At 35.3% G+C, this 18,843-nt stretch overlaps 1 protein-coding gene and 1 long non-coding RNA gene across 2 annotated transcripts in view; one reads left to right on the top strand and one right to left on the bottom strand.

Moving 5' to 3' along the window:
- LOC128551161 (uncharacterized) overlaps positions 1-10,742 on the bottom strand; it is a 22,151-nt gene extending 11,409 nt beyond the window's left edge. The window contains exon 1 of the long non-coding RNA XR_008368658.1: positions 10,604-10,742. This is a non-coding gene — a long non-coding RNA (uncharacterized LOC128551161). The remainder of the gene's footprint in view (positions 1-10,603) is intronic.
- Positions 1-18,843, top strand: part of LOC128551160 (kinetochore protein Nuf2-like) — a 36,006-nt gene extending 17,163 nt beyond the window's left edge. The window contains exon 3 of the mRNA XM_053531648.1: positions 6,550-18,843. Within this exon, the coding sequence (XP_053387623.1) occupies positions 6,550-6,597 (48 nt within the window). The 3' untranslated portion in view covers positions 6,598-18,843. The remainder of the gene's footprint in view (positions 1-6,549) is intronic.

Below are 18,843 nucleotides of genomic sequence, written 5' to 3'. Positions count from 1 at the left end.
TTTAGAATCCCTTGATAAATGGCAGAGTTATGGACCAGACAAGAAACAGACCATGTTCACCTTTGACTTCCAAGTGTGACCTTGACCTTGGAGCTAGGAGTCTGTGTCTTGCGCATGACACATCATCTCTTTATAGGGAACATTTATACCTTGTAATTCTAAAATCCCTTTATCAATGGCAGAGTTATTGACCGGACAAGAAACAGACCATGTTAACCTTTGATTCTATGTGTGACCATGACATGTCACCTTATTATGGGGAACATATTTGCCAAGTAATTTCAAAATTCCTTGATGAATGGCAGAGTTAAGGATTGGACACATAAAAGACCTGGTTAATCTTCGACTTCTAAGTGTGACCTTGACTTTGGAGCTAGGGGTCTGGGTCTTGCACATGACAAATCACCTCATTATGGTAAATATTTATGCCAAGTACAAAATGTAATTTCAAAATCCTTTTATGGATGGCAGAGTTACAGCCCGAACAGGAATTTACACAGACTGACCCACAGTGCGATTTTAATATGCCCACCTTCGGGGGCATAAAAAACAGCTGTTTGTAAAACATATAAATTTCTCAAAGGTAACTTGGTATGTAATTTTCAATCTCAAGTACTCTGTGACCTTGTCCTTCATTCTTATCACTACAAAATGTCACTTTATAAATACCTTCCTCTAATAACAATGTAATATTTTGCTTTTTTTTATTAGTGAATGAGGAAGGTGTGTACTTCTCCAGAAAAAAATACAAACAATTATTGCATTAAAGTTTCCTGTTTGGATAAACACACAATCATATCATTATCAAGTATATTTTGTATTTTAACACAACCTGCAAATAACCTATATACACATAGGAGAAAATCAATCAACAGTTATTTAAGAAATAATAAGTTCCCAAGTGTGATTTATCGTAGAATAACCTGAGTTTTTCGTTCTTATGCAAAACAATATATTACTAGTATCAAAAGTGTTAGAAAAAATGGTAACTACTTTTTATGACCGTGCTACACACCTGTATCGAATGACGTCATTGCACGCAAGTGGTTTATTGCAGAATAACCCGAGATAGGTTTTGCTCCACATTTATGTAGGTTATTTGCTGGTTGTGTTAGAATTTGCGATAACCCATGCACGTGCAAAATAGTGACATCATCCTCTATGTATGAATGATCCAGGTGCGTAGCATGAAGTGTAGCTCATGTAGTAAAAAGTAGTTACCATTTTTTCTAACACTGTTGATACCAGTATGTCATGTTAAAATCAAAATAACAAGTTCCCAAGTGTGATTTATCATAGAATAACCAATGTGTTTCGTGCTTTTGCAAAACAATATATCAACACAGAAAACAATGCATGTATGTACATGTCTTACACTTAACTTGTGTTAGGTTTTTGTACCTTTTTTATCACCAACTGTCAGGGAGTACTAGGTGGACTGAGTAGCTTGGGAAACTTGATAGTCTTTCACTTTTTTAACCCCCAACGCATGGCTAAAATGTATCAGTATTGAACGAGGCCATTATCAGAAAAGAAGAAGAACAAATAACAACAAGAGCTGTCAGCTGACAGCGCGCTCGACTTTTCTTAGTGCTTGATAGTATAATATAAGCTATGAGTAAAGCTTTAACATTACAATAAGCATATTGTGATAGAGCTAAATGCTCAGTGACTGTTGTTGATGTGCTGATGGGGAATCAGCAAAATTGATGAATAACTCCAACTGTGTTTTAAATGTCTTGTATTGAAATCAACACAAATATAAACTAGAGCTATCACTAAAGGTGATGAATGTACCCCCCGCATGCACTGACACAGTACATTGCAATTTGACGCACACAAGATTGCATAATTATGTGGACTGTATGTATATAGACTGTTTTTTGTTACTAAACTGTATACATACAAAGTCCCATAACTAAGCAGAATATTTATCTAAAAGAATGTAACATGCACCATGCACAACTAGGGTTGGTACTGATCACTTGTGTGAAGTTTCATTAAATTGTGTGTAAGGGTTTGGTAGATTAGGCACGCACAAGATTGCATATGCAGACTGTATGTACATAGTATGTTAACAAGAAACAAATTCCCATAACTCTGCAATTTTTGTCGCTGAAAGAACCTAACATGCCCCATGCATAACTACTGTTGTTACTGACCACTTGTGTGAAGTTTCATTAAATTGTGTCAAGGGGATGAGGAGAGATGGTGCGCACAAGATTGTGTCTATGTATATAGTATAGTAACAAAAAAACAAAGTCCCATAACTCTGCAATTTTTCTTTTTCTGAAAGAACCTAACATGCCCCATGCACAACTACTGTTGATACTGATCACTTGTGTGAAGTTTCACTAAACTGTGTCAAGGGGATGAGGAGAGATGGTGCGCACAAGATTGTGTCTATGTATATAGTATAGTAACAAAAAAACAAAGTCCCATAACTTTGCAAAAATTTTTTTCTAAAAGAACCTCACATGCCCCATGCACAACTACTGTTGGTACTGATCACTTGTGTGAAGTTTCATTAAATTCTGTCAAGGGGATGAGGAGAGATGGTGCGCACAAGATTGTGTCTATGTATATAGTATAGTAACAAAAAAACGAAGTCCCATAACTGTGCAAATTTATTTTCTAAAAGAACCTAACATGCCCCATGCACAACTACTGTTGGTATTGATCACTTGTGTGAAGTTTCATTAAATTCTGTCAAGGGGATGAGGAGAGATGGTGCGCACAAGATTGCGTCACAAGATTGTGTCTATGTATATAGTATAGTAACAAAAAAACAAAGTCCCATAACTCTGCAAATTTTTTTTCTAAAAGAACCTAACATGCCCCATGCACAACTACTGTTGGTACTGATCACTTGTGTGAAGTTTCATTAATTTGTGTCAAGGGGATGAGGAGAGATGGTGCGCACAAGATTGTGTCTATGTATATAGTATAGTAACAAAAAAACAAAGTCCCATAACTCTGCAAATTTTTTTTCTAAAAGAACCTAACATGCCCCATGCACAACTACTGTTGGTACTGATCACTTGTGTGAAGTTTCATTAAATTCTGTCAAGGGGATAAGGAGAGATGGTGCGCACAAGATTGCGTCTACGGACAGACGGACAGACAGACAGACAGACAGACAACCTGAAACCAGTATACCCCCCCTTACAACTTTGTTGTCGGGGGGTACAATAACAAATAAATAACGAGTTCCTTCGACAATTAAATCTTGACTTCAAAATTAATGTCCAAACGGTTTTCCGTATAAAAGTTACACAACTACACGTATTCCTGACATAACTTCTAACTATGCAGAGATCGTCTTAGTTCTTACTTTCGAGTCCTAATATTTTCCTTCTTTTCTTCATTCAAAACCATGCTTTATATAGCATATTATGTTGGCAAGGGAACATATGCCAAAGAACATCTCTAAAAAAGTATAAAACAAGTATAGACTCTTACAGTGAGAATTAGTCAAGATAAATTTCAATTTGTATAACAGTTAATCATACATAATCATTATACCAATCAACATTATAATGAGCATAATATCAATGTTTCTAACACAATAAAATTATACAGTAAAAGCTAAAACATATTAGGTCCAGGTTAAAACATGTCTGTAAATTAGTTAGAAATCTTTTAAGAGGATAATAATAAGTTGTAACAGAATTTGATTTTTCTGAAAATACATATTCTAATAAGATAATTTTGAGAAAATCAAAAATCAAGTAATAATTCCTGTGTTTAACTTTTGAGAGAAATATTGTCACAGAAAACCTTGTGACAATGTTCTAAGTCAAAAAGGGGCCATAATTCAGTCAAAATGCTTGATATAGTCACCTCCTCCTTTTTACAGACTGGGGTCACCATGATGGTAAACAAGTATGCAAAATATGAAAGCAATATATCAATGGACTTTGAAAATATTTGGGGTGGTACGCAAACTTTAACATTACAATAAGCATATTCTTAGTCTAAAAGGGGCCATAATTCAGTCAAAATGCTTGATAGAGTTGTCTGCTCCTGTTTACAGAATGGAGTCATGATGATAAACAAGTATGGAAAATATGAAAGCAATATCTCAATGGACTTTGAAAATATTTGGGGTGGTATGCAAACTTTAACATTTGTGTGATGCTAACGCCGACGCTTGGGCTAGTAGGAAAGCTCCCCTATTCTTCGAATAGTTTAGCTAAAAATGACTTCTTCTTAGCTTTTACTTTAATATCACAAGGTCAGTGGCTTGTACTTGCCTTAGATGTGTGGATTTAGTTTCCTAATTGTTCACAGATTTTTAGTTTACTGTGTTTACATGTTTACATAGTGTATGATTTTTCTGCTAAGAAAAGTAGTGCAGATAGATATTTACTGCCTGTTGCCAAAATCCGACCTCAATGAATAATTTTCATTAAATAACATGTTTGGACTTCCAAAACAATAATTATTTTCTTCTGATATTTACCGTAATATTTAGAAACCTTCCCACAACTAGATGCCCTGAGGCAACATGTCAAGCCCGCCCTTTGACCCATAATTGTGACCTCATACATGTGAACCTTTTTAGACGGCAAAGTGGGAGTTTGGCATTTCAAAAGTGGGAGACTGGGGTATAAAAATGGGAGATTTTGTATGGTCCATAAGCAAGACAAGGGCGTAACAATACGCAAGTGCGTATTTTTTGTCAAAGTACCACCCTATAAAGCAGCCAGACTGCACCAAATGAAGTCAATACATGTATTTCAAAACATATCCTGGGAAGGTCCCACGTACCCCCACCAGCGGGAGGGGGTCACCCCCTCCAACACCCACTCCTTTTCCGTGCGTATAATCTATATCACACTGGGTACCCTCTTGCTAAAGGAGTATATAAAACACTTCAATTTCAATGAACAATACACAATTTAAGTTATTTTTGCACTTATTTAATTATTTATATTACTTTAATAAATATATTATTTCATAATATTTGTCTTATATACAGTTAAACAACAAAACATATTGTCCATCATCAGTCTCACTGACTCACATAGTTCTGGTGTAGAATCAATCATCATGTAGCAGTTAGTATCACTTTACTTTTACTGGTATGCAGGTGCAGGATGTTTTGGCATTGTGTAAAACTTATGTTAACAGATAGAAGACTTTTAAAGAAATGGAAATATTGCTGAAGTACTATATTAAAAAATTAATGATATGGTCTGTTCGTCTCATCTTGATTTTGTTTTTAAAAGTTGTGATTTCCTAGACAAAGTCAAAAGAGTTTTGTAAATTTTTGAACCGAGTAATCTTAATTTCACAAATCTCATAATTGCTTTACCGTACTGGCGACTTTTCAAATCAGTCGATCCTTTTATCTTCAAGGGCACCCATGTCATTCCCGATAATTGCTAATGACCAGTTTAATATGTGTTAAAAACACAAGTTACAACACACGGTATGTCGAAGTTCATGTTTTAACATGATGGATTGAACACAGACTGTTTCATTTTTCCCCGATATCCAGATTTCCAGTCTGCAACAATCCGTTAATTATGTAAACCAGTCAGTCACACGTGATCTGAACCGGTGTTACAGTTGATTATTTCATGTTAAAAAAATCCTATATACGAAAATGTTAAAAATCGGGAGATTGTATTTCCCGATCGTGAGAGTCGGGTTTTATAGTCCAAATCGGGAGACTCCCCACTAAATCTGGAGAGTTCACATGTATGTGACCTTGACCTTTGAGATAGAGTCAGTCTCATTGAGTTAAACATTCATGCAAAGTAAAAACAATGCATGTCAACGTTATGGGCTGGATAAGATCTGATATGACTTTTGACGTCCAACTGTGACCTTGACCTTTGCAATTGGAACCTGGGGTTTGCGTAGGACACTCCGTCTCACTGAAGTTAACATTCGTGCTAAATATAAGCAAGATAGCTCCATGCATGTCAAAGTTATGGTCCAGACAAACAAATCCAGATGGACACATGCATGCACACATTGATGCACACATGCACATACATACACCGAATAGCCATTTGGACAGCTACGTCTTCACATCCCCAAGCGGGTTCAACAAAAATCAGATGGCCAGAGGAATTGCCAATTAGGTAGATTTCTTGGACTTTAATTGTGATTTTTTTCATTTCTTTTGAACTTCTATGTAGTGGATATAACACAGACCCTATTAACCTTTTGCCTCTAAGTGTGACCTTGACCTTTAGCTAGGTGTCTGAGAGTTGTGCATGACACATCATCTTATTGGAAACATTGCGCCATATAACATTGAAATCCCTTGATGGATGGTCAGGTAATGAAGCAGACATTATTTGTTTGTTTGTTTTGAGTTTAACGCCGTTTTTTCAACAGTATTTCAGTCATGTAACGGCGGGCAGTTAACCTAACCAGTGTTCCTAGATCCTGTACCAGTACAAACCTGTTCTCCGCAAGTAACTGCCAACTTCTCCACATGAATCAGATAGTGTTAATATTTGACAGTTAAAGGTCCATGTTTTACTTTATGAAAGTAAATGTATTAATCAGATTTAATATTATTTTCAGGCTGTAATAGTGATTATGATGATTTGGCATCAAGTGAAAAGCAAATAGTGAAACATGCTGCAGAACAAGCCCTGAAAGTGTTGTCGGAAACCTACTGGGACAGGAAACTCCATGGACAAAAAAGTAGTGTTGTAAATAAATAACAAATGAAAATATGGGAAAAGACAATTGAATTCAAGAGCAAAGTTCTTCATGTGAGAAATTAGGCAAATGGACATAACCTGTGGATTACGACAGAAATAATGTAGAAAAATAAACATTATAGTTATGTTAAAAGAGCTCGATCATCTTGATCCAGAAGTATACAGCCAAAACTTCTAATACTAAGTCTTGTACCAGGTAAATTGTTTGCCAAGTCCAGCTAAAATTTCTTTTTAACTCTGAGACTCTTACAAAACTGTACAGAAGCTGAAGTGAGTCCACCGCCAATTTATCGATTCCCTGAGGCAAAGTGGGCAAGACCAACAAATATTATAATTAAAGAGCCTATAAGTTTACTTTGTGTAATTAGTATTCTACCCTAGCAAAGCTGGAAATTCAAACTGACACTGTTTTCCAAGTTGTTAAGCTTTTGTTATTCCAAATTAACCCTAACCCTGCTATATTTCTATAATGGACTGGTCCATCATTCAATTTGGGCAATACCATTTATTATTTGAAGGGGTGTTTGTTGAAAATTTACTGACTGAATAGCGAACAGTGCAGACCATGATCAGACTGCACGGATATGCAGGCTGATCTTGGTCTGCACTGGTCGCAAAGGCAGAATCATCTGCCGCCAAAAGGCTAAGGGTTAAAACATTACAAGCAATATTTTTGGTGCTATAGCAAAATTTGAGTTTGTAGTAAATAGCTGGGAATCATTTACTTTTTAACTTTATATTTTCAATAAATGGATTTAATGGAGAATGCAGTGATGTATATTTTTTTTTTCCATAGCTGAAATAAATAATGATGAATATTTTTCCTGGCATGCTGGCGCAGACATTTTGCTGTCTCAATTAAATCAGAACTATTTAGATTAATTTCATTATTTGCTAACAAAGTATCTTTTCATAGATTTGATTTATTACATTAGATTAAGACTGTGATGTATAAACATTTAGCTGCACAAAGATTTTCTTGCTAGCCAAAAAGACTGGACATATTGTATGTATAAACTGTGACTAAAAAGAATTATGCAAAACATAATGTAACATGAGGCATAGAGGCATAACATTATAAGGCACTGCTGTTATGATGGAGTGCCATTTTTAGATTGTCCAATTTTGGATAAAATTCTATGAGGTATTGTCGTCACTTGATCATCGTCGTTGACGTTGGCTGAAATTTTTGTTTAGGTCCACCTTTTCTCAACAAGAGCTGTCTGATGACAGCGCGCTCGACTATTCGAAGAATTGATTAAGAATGGGGTCAAAATATTTCCACGGATATTCAGACAAAAGAAATAAATAGATTAGACAAACAATGTTCCTGTATTACTTTGATTTTTGATAAGTCTTGCACTAAATGGCAATATATGAGCCAATTTCAAAGTCCAAAAAGGGCCATAATTCAGTCAGAATAGTTATGTACTCCTGCCTACAGATGGAAATCATAATGATAAACAAGTGTTCAAAGTTTAAAAGCCATATGTCAAATAGTTTTGACAAAACATGGACTTGTATGAACACAGAACAAATTTCAAAGTCCAAAAAGGGCCGTAATTCAGCCAAAATAGATGACAGAGTTATGTTCTCTTTCCTACAGATAGAGACTATTATACTAAACAAGTGATAGAAGTTTCAAAGCCATATGTTAAACACTTTACAAAAAATATGAAGTGGTACGAAAAACTTAACCAAGATTTCTAAGTCAAAAGGGGCCATAATTCAGCCAAAGTCCTTGATGGAGTTATGTACTCTTGCCTATAACTGGACGTGGTGATGGTAAACAGGTGTTGAAAGTTTCAAAGCTTTATCTCAAAAGACTTTGTCAAAATATGAACTGGTACGAAATATTAACCCAGATTTCTAAGTCAAAAAGGGCCATAATTCAGCCAAAATCCTTGATGGAGTTATGTGCTCTTGCCTATAACTGGACATGGTGATGGTAAACAAGTGTTGAATGTTTCAAAGCTTTATCTCAAAAGACTTTGTCTAAATATGAAGTGGTACGAAAAACTTAACCAAGATTTCTAAGTCAAAAGGGGCCATAATTCAGCCAAAATCCTTGATGGAGTTATGTACTCTTGCCTATAACTGGCCATGGTGATGATAAACAAGTGTTGAAAGTTTCAAAGCTTTATCTTAAAAGACTTTGTCAAAATATGAACTGGTACGAAAAACTTAACCATGATTTCTAAGTCAAAAGGGGCCATAATTCAGCCAAAATCCTTGATGGAGTTATGTGCTCTTGCCTATAACTGGCCATGATGATGGTAAACAAGTGTTGAAAGTTTCAAAGCTTTATCTCAAAAGACTTTGTCAAAATGTGGACTGGTACGAAAAACTTAACCAAGGTGTGCCGCCGACGCCGTGGTGAGTAGGATAGCTCTACTTATTCTTCGAATAGTCGAGCTAAAACCATCAAAGTTACAGCTTTGAAACTTTTCTCACTTGTCTGTCATTATCAGGTGAATTAGTAGGCCAAGAACTATAACTCTGATATTCATTTTGTTAAAATCATGGCCCTTTCTGTACTTAGAAAATTTGAGTTTATTGGTTAAATTTTTTGTTTATGTCCACCTTTTCTCAAGGTCTGTAAGACCTTGGCACACTTGTTTATCATCATTAGGTGAATATGTACGCCATTTAGAAGGACGGATTACACCAAACCAGAAGTGACTACTCAGTGTTACATGTGAAGTAGTCTAAAATGTAGTTCCATGCTATGGATGAAATCTGCATAATGAGTGACATGAGGAGGTGACAGTTAAATTTTTGGCTTATGTTTATTGCTTATTGTATTGAGAATAGATCTAGATCATTTTCATTGTAAATTTCCTGGAATAAGTTTTATTCTTTGCGAAAAATGTCTACCTACGCGTAATTGCTAACTGGCTGTTTTCATGGGGGCATTTTCAGAGGTTGATGTTTCTCAGAACAGATTATTTTTCTTATATACAACATAACAATGTCATGTCAATATTTTTCTATTTTTGTTAAGAACAGAGCTCCAGATAAGCTTTTGGTGCAAATGGGTATTTACCCATTACTTTTTGTCTGAATTGGGTATTCGAAATTTGAACTGTTTAAAAAAATATCATTACCCAGCATTTTCAGAAGTAATTGGGTATTTGCTAAAACCAATTTGGTATTTTACCAATCTCGCACTAACAATTGATTATTTTTTGCTTACAGTATATGCCCTTTTCTCGTTATTCCGAGCCCCTTAACCAGTATTTCAGTTCTTGTCGGTAACAGTTTTAAGTTTCACAAGAGTCTTTGCTATTGTTTCATACTCCAACATCTAAACTTAAAAAATCCCAATTAAGAAAAAGAATAAGGACTGTTGTCAATGAATAATCCAGGCTTTCACATGATTACCCTCACCCTCTGAAAAAGCCAGATACTTTCTCACTGAACCAAGACTTGTGTCATTTGTACGAGCTCTCAAAAACTAAGGCTTTTTTTGAAAAATTTCTTTTTTAAAATTAAGGACAGATATATAATTGTGTTTGCAGACAAAAAAGTTTTACAATAAGTAGTTTCTGTTTTCTATAAGAAGGTTATATATTACCCCAGTGATTTTAGATAAGCAAATTTTGTGCCAAATTTTTCTGTTGTGTATATTTCTATTTTAATGTGAGTAATGCTATTTTATTTTTATTTTTGTTTAACTGTCATATGATTTGCCATAACATATATAAAATTTAGAAACAGGAAATGGCTGCAAGTGCAAATTTTCCAAAGGCTCGGATCAATGAGAAGGCTCGAAATTATGAGAAAGAGGCATACATGGTACATGTATATATCATTGAACAGGACTGACTAAGTAGCTAGTAAGTACTTTTATGGCGCCCTTCAATGTTTAATACAAAAATGTATTTAAAATTGTAATGAATGTTCCATACTGTTGTTTTCTTTTTCACTTTTAATGAAGTCAGAGATCAGTTCATCCACAATATCCCGAACGATGTGGTCACCACAGTGTGCATTCTCCCAAAAGATATCATCATGTATTGGTGACACTACATAGTCACAAACAGATAACTGTCATTGTTGAACAGCAAAATATCCCACTAATTAGTTTGTGCTGCAACAATGTTTATTCTTCAACTCTTTTACATTTTATCAGCGAAATATTGTTTACAAAGTATCCAAATAACACCTATCAGTCGACTGAATGGTCCTGTGATTTTTCTGATAAATTGCAACCTGTTCTGCGGTAACATATAACCAGTCAGTCAAATCTAGCGTTAAGTCTCGTAGCCGTTCTAGTAATAAGGAAAATGCGATACGCAAGCTATTTTTTATGAATTCGGTATTAGGAATTTTACTTGCGCTTCATTACGCACACTGTATGAATTCAATTGGGTTTTATTTGCTAAATATGCAAATACGCAGCTTATCTGGAGCTCTGTAAGAAGACATGTTATACTAAATGACCATATATGGTTTTCATATCACTGAAATGCTCTAAAGTGCTGAAAATGAGGTCTGAATGTTTTGTTATTAATATGAAATAAATAAGGAATTGAATTGGTAGAATGTAATCTGTAAGTTGTGCAGGGGTAAAAATTGAAACTTGTTTAGATGTGGCTGTAAATAGGCTAGTTCGGCCAGATTATGATAGAAAATGACAATTTCAGTGCAATTTATAATATATTCATATTCAGTTGTTTTAGTAGCAATTTTTTTTTCATTTTTTCAGGAAGTTCTATTATTTTGTAGCTAAATTTGTTTTTGAGAATTAGGCAATTATAAAGAAACCAAAAGCAATATGAAAAACCTGTTCCCAAATTTTCATTACAGTTTGCTGAATATAAAACCATTGTTTTCATCAACAAAATTATATGAAACTTGATTTCTAATTCTTATGAGTTGCTATAGGACAAGTGGTCATTACTTACTATTCTTCTGTGATGTATTGATAAAGACAGCGGCAAAGTTTTTATTGCCGCGGCAGCCCAAGTTCAATTCCCAACTCAGACATCTTTTTACCCCTGCTGATGAAATCGAGAGGTGGGTATTGAAATGGCGTTGTCCATCCATCACATCCTTGCGTCCGTCTGTGTGTTCGTCCGCAGCCATTTCTCAGTAATTAGCAGGTTGAATTTCATGAAACTTGAAATAAACATGAACCCAACATATTGTGATGATGCCCGTCAATTTTTTTTTTTTTTTGATTGGTCAATTTCCCTGAGAGTTATTGCCCTTGATTTAATGAAAAATGCCAAAAAATGTCCGTCCGCAGCCATATCTCAGTAACTATCAGGTAGAATTTCATAAAACTTGAAATAAACATGAACCAACATATTGTGATGATGCCAATCAAGTTTTTTTTTTATTGGTCAATTTCCCTAAGAGTTATTGCCCTTGATTTAATAAAAAATCCACATTTCTTAGTAACAAGCTAGTAGAATTTCATGAAACTTGAAATAAATATGCACCAACATACTTCGATGATGCCTGTCATTTTTTTTTAATTGGTCAACTTTCCTTAGATTTATTGCCCTTTTAATTGATTAAAAATCTACAGGTTTGTACATAAACCAACCAATTGGTAGAATTTCATTCAACTTTTTTCATTCTTTTCTATGAACATTTATTATAAATATGTGAAGTTGTGTACACACACCTGTTCACCACCTTGCCCTGGTCACCCACCTCTACTCCACCCCCCCCCCCCACCACCCCCACACCCCCTAAAAAAAATCAATTCCCTTTTGAACTTGACTATACGAAGTATAAGAAAGCTATCATACTCAACCTGGCGTTGGCGTCAGCGTCTTTCCGCGTCTCCACCTTGGTTAAAGTTTTTTTACAATTTCTTTTTTTCAACTTATCTCTGTAATTACTTGATGGATTTCATTTAAACTTGAAACAGTTCTTCCTCATTACCATCCACATTGTCTGACATAAGTCATAACTGTGGCACCAATATTTCATGATTTATCCCCCTTTTTCACTTAGAATTTCAGTTTAAAGTTTTGATGCACTTTCACTCTATCTCTGTTATTACTGTATGGATTTGATTCAAACTTAAAATAGTTGTTAAGCATCATCACCCACATCATATGACACAAGGCGCATAACTCTGGCACCATTTTTTCATGAATTATTCCCCCTTTTTACTTAGAATTTCAGGTTAAAGTTTTGGTGCACTTTCACTCTGTCTCTGTTATTACTGTATGGATTTGATTCAAACTTAAAATAGTTGTTCAGCATCATCACCCACATCATATGACACAAGGTACATAACTCTGGCACCAATTTTTCTTGAATTATTTCCCCTTTTTATTTAGAATTTCAGGTTAAAGTTTCAATGCACTTTCACTCTACACATGTATCATTGTTATTACTGAATGGATTTGATTCAAACTTAAAACTGTTGTTCAACATCATCCCCCACACCATATGTCACAAGGTGCATAACTCTGGCACCAATTTTTCATGAATTGTTCCTCCTTTTTACTTAGAATTTCAGGTTAAAGTTTTGATGCTCTTTCACTCTATCTCTTGTTACTACTGAATGTATCCGATTCAAACTTAAAACGATTGTTCAACATCATCACCCACATTATATGACACAAGATGCGTAACTCTGGCACCATTTTTTATGAATTATGCCCCCTTTTACTTAGAATATAAGGTTAATTTTCACTATATCTCAGTTATTATGAAACCAATTTGATTCAAACTTGAAGTAGTTGTTCCATATCATCACCCACATCATATGACACAAGATGCATAACTCTTGCACCAATATCTAATGAATTATGCCCCCTTTTTGCTTAGAATGTACTTATATAGTGTTTTGATACACTTTTTCTTTACCTCTCTTATACTTATCATTTTTGACACAGACTCAGGCTATTGTGCAATACCTTCATCCACAATTGGAGTCATTAAACACTCCAGTGACAGCTCACATTACCTCAGATGTTGTCAGTTTCACTATCCAGCATTGAAATTTTTAATTTTCCATCAATATTTATAACCAACATGTGATGTTTTGTACCCTCAACCGGTCTGCCCCGCTGCCTCCCCACCCCCCACACCAAAAAATAGCATTCATTATCTGTTAAACTGATTTTGACTAATGAAATTATTTCCTTCTTAGTAACATCCTTAACTTTTTACCAGAAATATTTTTTTCCATTCCTCAACACAAACCCTTTCGGCGGGGGATACTAATTCATCGAATTTGCTTTTTCTTCTTTACTTGGCATTTCAAATATAGTTTAGAAACAAGAGCTGTCCGTAAGACAGCCAATGCTCGATTATTCAAATTGTTGTCCCAGAAGAAGGAATATTACACTGAATGTTAAAAAATCTATAGAGTTTCAATCTATATCTGCATTAGTTTTGGAGATAACAACTTTCTATGAAAAACTTTAACAAGGATTTTCTAAGTCCAAAAGGGTGCATTATTTGGCCCAAATGCAGGTCAGAATTATGGGACTTGATGCCATCAACAAGATTATAACACCGAGGACACATGTTAAGTTTCAATTCTACATCTGCATTAGTTTTGAAGATAGTAACCTGCATGTAAAACTTTAACAAGGATTTTCTAAGTCCAAAAGGGGGCATAATTTGGCCAAAATACAATCAGTCATGTCAGAGTTATGGGACTGACCCAGTGAGGATGGTATTTGACCTGAAACAGAAGGAATATTAAGTTTCAAAGCTATATGCCTTTAAATGAAAGGGATATGTACTTGCAGACAAAACTTTAACCCAAGGTGTGACACTGACACTAGGGTGAGTGGAATAGCTACTCTTTGAGTAGTCGAGCTAAAAACTATTGTTCTAATGTGCATTATATGACAAAACTTCAATTTTAATGAAAGATCATTTTTAACCAAAATCTGGGGGTTATAAATGCCTGTAAAATTTGAGAAGTTCCAACTTAAAACTCTGGAGGTCTCCAGCATGATGTAATAACTATCTAGATCATACATACCATATATTTCCGCATAAACAAGGCAGCCTGAAAGACAGCTAAATCCCCCGCCACTGCTATGGATAGTAAAGGGGTAAACCTTTGATTTTAGCTGTGACCTTGACCTTGAACTGACATGGCTGACTCATGAATTCTGCACAACGTCTTGATGAGGTGATCATTTGACCCAAGTTTCATGAAAATCCTTGAAGGGATTTAGGAGATACAGAGCTGAAACCTTTGACCTTCAGTTATGACCTTGACCTTGAGTTGACATGGCTGACTCATGAGTTCTTGATGAGGTGATCATTTGACCCAAGTTTGATGAAAATCCTTCAAGGGGTTAAGGAGATACAGAGTGGACACCAAATGGAAGGCTCAAACCTTCGACCCTTAGCTGTGACCTTGAGCTGGCATGGTTGACTCATAATTTCTGCACATCGTTCTGATGAGATAATCATTTGACCCAAGTTTTATAAAATTCCTTCAAGGGGTTTAGGAGATACAGAGTGGACACGAAATGGAAGGCTCAAACCTTTGACCTTCAGTTGTGACCTTGACCTTGAGCTGACATGGCTGACTCATAAGTTCTGCACATTGCCTTGATGAAGTGATCGTTTGACCCAAGTTTTATAAAATTCCTTCAAGGGGTTTAAGAAATATAGAGCGGACACAAAATGGAAGGCTCAAACCTTTGACCCTGAGTTGTGACCTTGAACTTGAGCTGACAAGGCTGACTCATGGGTTCTGCACATCGTCTTGATGAGGTGATCATTTGACCCAAGTTTTATAAAATTCCTTCAAGGGGTTTAAGAGATATAGAGCGGACACAAAATGGAAGGCTCAAACCTTTGACCCTGAGTTGTGACCTTGACCTTGAACTGGCATGGCTGACTCATGGGTTCTGCACATCGTCTTGATGAGGTGATCATTTGACCCAAGTTTTATAAAATTCCTTCAAGGGGTTTAGGAGATATAGAGGGACATAAAATGGCAGGCTCAAACCTTTGACCTTGAGTTGTGACCTTGACCTTGAACTGACAAGGCTGACTCATGGGTTCTGCACATCGTCTTGATGAGGTGATCATTTGACCCAAGTTTGATGAAAATCCTTCAAGGGGTTTAGGAGATATGGAGCGGACACGAAAGTGTTACGGACGGAAGGACGGATGGAAAGACGGATGGAAGGATGGACGGACAGACGCAGACCATTCCTATAATCCCTCCGCCAAGGCGGGGGATTAATAAGACACATTTTTATGAGTTAAATTTCCAGTTAAAAGAGTGGGGAACATCTTATAAGCGTGTACTAGAAGGAAATAAAAAGAAAGAGAAACCCCAGATTGCATTTTAGATGTTAGGGTGCGTCTTATAATCAAGTGCATATTATAAGCGAAAATACATGGTAATGTAGCAGAAATTTACAAAAACCTGGTTATGGATCTGGTGGATCAAACTGTATGGTCATTATCTTGTAAATTTTTCGTTTTTATTTTATTTGAATACATTGTGTTATAATGTGATGAGGCTTTCATAGATGCAGAGGTTACTAAACAATAATTAAGTAAATATAGTTCTCAAGCATGGTTTATTGTAGAATAACCCGTGTTTTTAGTTCTTATGCATAAGAAAATATCACAAAGGCTGTTGGTCTGAGTGATACATTGTTTCGCATAAGAACGAAAAACTTGGGTTATTCTACAATAAATCACACTTGGGAACTTGTTATTTGGATTCCAACAAGACATACTGGTATCAACAATGTTAGAAACAAGAGGGCCATGAAGGCCCTGTATCGCTCACCTGACCTATTGACATAAAGATCATCAAGATCAACATTCTGACCAGGTTTCATTAAGATATGGTCATAAATGTTGTCTCTAAAGTGTTAACTAGCTTTTCCTCTGATTTGACCCGGTGACCTAGTTTTTGACCCCACATGACCCAGATTCGAACTTGACCTAAAGATCATCAAGATTAACATTCTGACTAAGGTTCATGAAGATACAGTCATAAATGTGGCCTCCAGAGTGTTAACAAGCATTTCCTTTGATTTAATCTAGTGACCTAGTTTTTGACCCCTACTGACCAAGATCTGAACTTGACCTATAGATCATCAAGATCAACATGCTGACCAAGTGTCATTAAGATATGGTCATAAATGTGGCCTCTACAGTGTTTACTAGATTTTCCTTTGATTTCACTTGGTGACTAGTTTTTAATCCTACATGACCCAGATTAAAAATGGACCTTGAGACCATCAAGATTAATATTCTGACCAAGTTTCATGAAGATTCAGTCATAAATGTGGCCTCTACAGTGTTAACAAGGTTTTCCTTTGATTTTACCTGGTGACCTAGTTTTTGACCCCAGATGACCCAATATCAAACTCATCTAAGATGATATTGAGAGTTACATTCTGACCAAGTTTCATTAAGATTGGGCCAAAATTGTGACCTCTAGAGTATTAACAAGCTTTTCCTTTGATTTCACCAGGTGACCTAGTTTTTGACCCCAGATGACCCAATATCAAACTCATCTAAGATGATATTGAGAGTTACATTCTGACCAAGTTTCATTAAGATTGGGCCAAAATTGTGACCTCTAGAGTGTTAACAAGCTTTTCCTTTGATTTCACCAGGTGACCTAGTTTTTGACCCCAGATGACCCAATATAGATCTTGTCCAAAATTTTATTAAAGGTAACATTCTGACCAAGTTTCATAAAGATTGGGTCAAAATTGTGACCTCTAGAGTGTTAACAGTCAAATTGCTGACGACGGACGACGGCCGGACGACGCCGGACACAGGGCGGTCACATTTCCTGCTACAAAGCTAATAACCTACTGTGAAATCTTAGTATTCGTGGGGGACTAATTTTTGTAGATTTCGTGGATGGATAAATCAATGAAATTTAATCCCAATGAAAAAATAAACTTTCAATTCATTTTACGTTCAAAAGTTAAAATCCACAAATTCATATCCCCAGGAAATTGCTGTTTTGACCAAAACCACGAAAATTTCATGCCCAACGGAACAATAATATCATTATTATAGATGGTATTTGTTTAGTTCAGTGTTAGATACTGTTCAATGAGTGAACACGAAATGCAATGGCCTCTGGTGAAATGGTCAATTTGGTGTTCATGAGAACAGATATTTTGATCTTACAGAAAAAAAATAAAATAAAAATAACATACATTTTGTACCTTTTTCCTTTTGATTTTCATTTGATTTAATAAAATTTCATATATTTCATATAATTATTTGTTAATTTGTAATTTAACAAAACAAAGAAAAAGAATACTGGTTTATTTCAGTACAAGACTGAAATATCTTTAACACTAGTCTTCACCAATATATTATATTTTCACAAGTGGTATATGGTGTTCATGAGTGAAAGATATTCTGATCTTCCATGTATAACAAACAAATTGTTTATTTTATTTCATGCTCTGATAGAATTTACACAATTTATATTTTCTTTACCTTTTTTTGCTATGAAAATAACAGATGAAAAGTATCAGATATATTTCACTCTAATATTCCGATAATCTACTGAAAAACATGAAATAAATATGATATACTGGATTCTTAAAAACTCTTACCAAGCTCTGATGTGTAAATTAAGGTAGTGGCCCAGGAAAGAAAATCTGCAATTTCTGGTTATGTATCCTGGTGTAGCATTTTGTCACTCTTCAGCAATAGGAGAGATCGTGTTTGTATACAAATCCATCGTATATTCTATTTTTAGAAATGGTAAGACAAAGATCGGGTGGGCAGACGCCGAGCATCCATGTTTTTCTGATATCAGTGATGTTTTTCTAACGGCTTAAACTTTCTTAAAACACTAATGATAGGGCGATCTCTCCTATAAATACTGCTTATATGGGGCAAATGGATTTCAGTACCAGCCATGAAATACCGAGTACATGTACTGAGAACATAGCAGTCTAAAGAAATTGCACATTTTCATTACTGGGCCTGTATTCATCAGTTTTATGTTTGAATTGAAAAAAAAAATTGCTCTGTCATTGTTATATTAGACCACATTATAATAAAACATGTATTCTGTAACTACAAACAGTTCAGTCAAATTTCACTGGTTTAAATTTGCTAGAAATAAAGATACTGCAATTTTATTGTTTGCCCCTCTCAAGTCCAAGTTTCAGAATTTATACAATGATGAAAATGGACCCAGGTC

The sequence above is a fragment of the Mercenaria mercenaria genome, chromosome 19, assembly GCF_021730395.1.
Source record: "Mercenaria mercenaria strain notata chromosome 19, MADL_Memer_1, whole genome shotgun sequence".
NCBI classification, from domain to species: domain Eukaryota; kingdom Metazoa; phylum Mollusca; class Bivalvia; order Venerida; family Veneridae; genus Mercenaria; species Mercenaria mercenaria.
The sequence above is the reverse complement of the archived record's forward strand: the minus strand, read 5'-3'. Positions and strand labels throughout refer to the sequence as shown.